This window comes from Sinocyclocheilus rhinocerous, unplaced genomic scaffold (assembly GCF_001515625.1).
Source record: "Sinocyclocheilus rhinocerous isolate Xijiao unplaced genomic scaffold, SAMN03320098_v1.1 scaffold1930, whole genome shotgun sequence".
NCBI lineage: Eukaryota > Metazoa > Chordata > Actinopteri > Cypriniformes > Cyprinidae > Sinocyclocheilus > Sinocyclocheilus rhinocerous.
This window is the reverse complement of record NW_015661869.1, coordinates 160,024-163,346: the sequence shown is the minus strand read 5'-3', so window position 1 is coordinate 163,346 and position 3,323 is coordinate 160,024. Positions and strand designations below refer to the sequence as shown.

At 29.3% G+C, this 3,323-nt stretch overlaps 1 protein-coding gene across 1 annotated transcript in view; it reads right to left on the bottom strand.

The window, feature by feature from the left end:
- The window catches only part of LOC107726568 (signal recognition particle 14 kDa protein-like), a 9,453-nt gene extending 6,883 nt beyond the window's left edge, over positions 1-2,570 (bottom strand). Inside the window, exons 1-3 of the mRNA XM_016536198.1 lie at positions 2,463-2,570; positions 757-829; positions 38-150 (exon numbers count right to left, since the gene is read on the bottom strand). Of these exons, the coding sequence (XP_016391684.1) occupies positions 38-150; positions 757-829; positions 2,463-2,570 (294 nt within the window). The remainder of the gene's footprint in view (positions 1-37; positions 151-756; positions 830-2,462) is intronic.
- Between the last annotated feature and the right edge of the window lie 753 nt (positions 2,571-3,323).

Genomic DNA, 3,323 nt, shown 5'->3' with positions numbered 1-3,323 from the left:
ACACACACACACACGTGACTGAATGCTGATTTCTCACCACTGTGCTGATTTTGGTCTTGCCGTCTGATGCTCTGATGAGACATTTGTTGTCGGCCGGTTCGTACGTCTCTGGATGGCCTTTTCTGGGGACCGGCTTTGTTCTGCCATCATCTGCAGATGAAAATCATCATTTAATATATCAACAAAACAGTGACGAGCTCAACATGTCAATGCATTCGCCAGAGTTTTATCATTAAAACTATAAACAATGTTGATAATTGAAATAAATCAGAAATATTAGATGAAAAACTTGAATGAAAAGAAATAAGAAAAACTGAAACTAAAAAGAAATTAAACCTAAATAGCCAGATTACAACAAAATAATTAAAACATTGCTAAAAAAAATGTATAGATATTTTATTCAAACATATTAAAAAAAAATTACAATTTAAGTTCAATTAGCTTTTTCAGTATAAAATAAAAATACTGAAAAAAAATGTTTTTTATATATTTAAAAATATTAAAGTAAATATTTTAAAAAAAGAAAAAATATTTAAAAAAATTTATTAAGTATTTTTATTTTACTATATGAATATTTGAATCATTTTAAAATATTAACACTTAAAATATTCTAAAATATAAATATACATTTAAAAAAATTGTAATCACAATACTAAAATAGCACTGGCATTATCTCAGAACTGATAAATTGAAACATAGCGAGAAACATTTATTGCACACTGAATAAGATGAATCTAATAACTCAGATGAACATACATTTCTTTAAAGTGATGACGACGCTGCCAGTGGTCCTGCACTTCTGGAACAGCCGAGTGAGTTCAGTCAGAAACTACAGAGAGAGAGAGAGAGAGAGAGAGCGAGGGAGAGGAAAGAGAAAGAGACATAACTTCACTCTTGGTGTGACCAAAATTGAAAATGCCACAAACTACACATACCTCGGGCTGAAGATAAATGCAACTAGCAAGCTAAATTTGGCTGTGAATGAACTGAAAGAGAAAAAAATGGGGAAAAAATAAAAAATAAAATGGTAACTAAAAAAAGCACTAAATGGAAATAAAAACTAAAACTCAAAGTGGAATAAAAATCCATTGAAAATCCATTAAATCTAAATAATAATATAAAAAATAATAAAACCAACACAACAAAATTACTAAAACATTTAAGTAATTAATTAAACTAAGTGAAATGAAAACTAAAAATATGAAAATAAAAAAATAAATAAACTAACTGAAAAAAATAAACCTCAACTAAAAAAAGACTAAAACTACAACTGAGCAACAAAAATAAATATGTAATTAAAAATAATTTTAAAACAAATTTATAAAAAAAAAAAACTAAAATTACAAAAATAAAAAAAATACAATATAAAAATTAAATGAAAAACCTAAACTAAACAACAAATTAATAATGTTGGCTTAGCAACTAACTGAAATAAGTTTAAACTTGAAGCACTAAAATTACTAAATGGAAATAAATAAAAACTAAAACTGAAGTAAAACTGAAATAAAAATAAAATAAACCTAAACAGTAATATTAAAAAAAAGTATAAAAATGACAAAAGCACATAACAAAATTACAAAAAATGAAACTAATAATCAAAATAAAATCTATAATCAAAATATTAATAAAAGCTACAATGGTATACAAATGGTTAGTACTTGAGGAAAATGTCTTGAATAATTTCAAGAGATAATCAGCAGTAGAAATGTTCTTTCTTGCAACCTGCAGCTTAAATAATGCATGTCAGTAAATGGAAAGAAACTAGTTTGAAGTCTGTCCAATGAAATGATAATCAGCTTGCGTAACTGCTGACCGTGTTCTCCGGCCAAAGACAGAAGATCCTTCCAGGCTTCATGCAGATTCCCTCCAGCGCTCACGTTTCTCCCGTAATCCTCTCTCAAGCAGAACAATACGGAGAGAAGTCACACTTCAGGAATAATAATCCACCTCGTGATGTAGAAAACACACGCTTGGCTTGTTTGGAAAGCAGATGCACTCAAAGCCATCACATCACACCCTCGCTGGCATTACTCACCCAAAACACTGAGAAAACGATGGGGACACGTAATATCATCTGTGTGCTGTTAGTGACAGAATACAAGCACACATCCACCACAGCAGTGAACTACACATAATCAGTCACTAATGCTAAAAAGTTATAAAGTTATTTTATTCGGCTAGATGCCAAGGCAACGTTTTTTTTATTCTGGTAGGCCTACTAAAAAACTCCAAATGACCATTTCTTGGGTGCTAATTATCTCTTTTATCAAAAATCCAAGTACATCTCAGCTGTTCAGCCTGTCTTGGAAGTGAGGACTTAAATGTAGTGTCTGATCGCTGCTTGTTTTGAAAGCAAGCTGTTGAGAGGACTAGAAGTAGGATCTTAAGCATTTAAGTCTGTCACCAGCAGTTGCCGAGCTGTCAGCTGGAAGTCATGGTCAGGGTCGTGCTCCCGGCTCTACAGGCTCTTCACTGCAGAAGAGGCGCCATTTTAAAGCAAGCATAAGGACCAAGCGGTTGTTTGAAGGCCTCACAAGGTCAGCTGCTGTGGATTGACTGGAGCGCGCCATCATTGTGAGCTTGTTTTGAATGTTGACATTGAGAAATGGCTGGTGATTGATGTGATCCAGCATGTCTGTAGAAGATGTCCTATGTTAGTAGTTATAACTAAAAAACTAAATCTAAAAAAAAAAAAAAAAAAAAAAAATTATATAGAAATAAAATAAAAATAAAAATGACAAAACACGACAAAATTATAACAACTTTAAAATTGAAATAAAAACAGAAAATATAAAAATGGAAATCTAATTGAGAATATTAACACATTTTTAATTAGATTTTAAATAAATATGTTAAAAATAAACAAATAAATGAATAAACAAATAGTGGCCAAAATGATTCATATTATAGTTATATATAGTTCTATTCTATTCTATTCTACTGAGGAAAAATATTTCAGTCTGTTATAAATATTTCAAATTTCCGTTAAGTTGAACTCAGTATTTAAATAATTTAAAATTATAAAAACAAAATTCATAATTTAGTTTATTCGTTCAACTAGTTCCTAAGCAACACTTCTAATTTTAATTTGTTTAGTTTAAGTACAAAGTACAAAAATAAAATAAATAAAATAAAAATAAATAAAAAATAAAATTACTAAAACTCAAAACGCAACAAAAACACAGAATTGTCAAAAAAACTAACAAATAAATAAGTTCCAAAAAACATTCAATTCCATTGTGTGGCAGTAAAAAACATTTACGTCTGTAATAAAATTGACCTAAATTAAACTGAACTCCGTAATATTTAAATGTTCTACATAT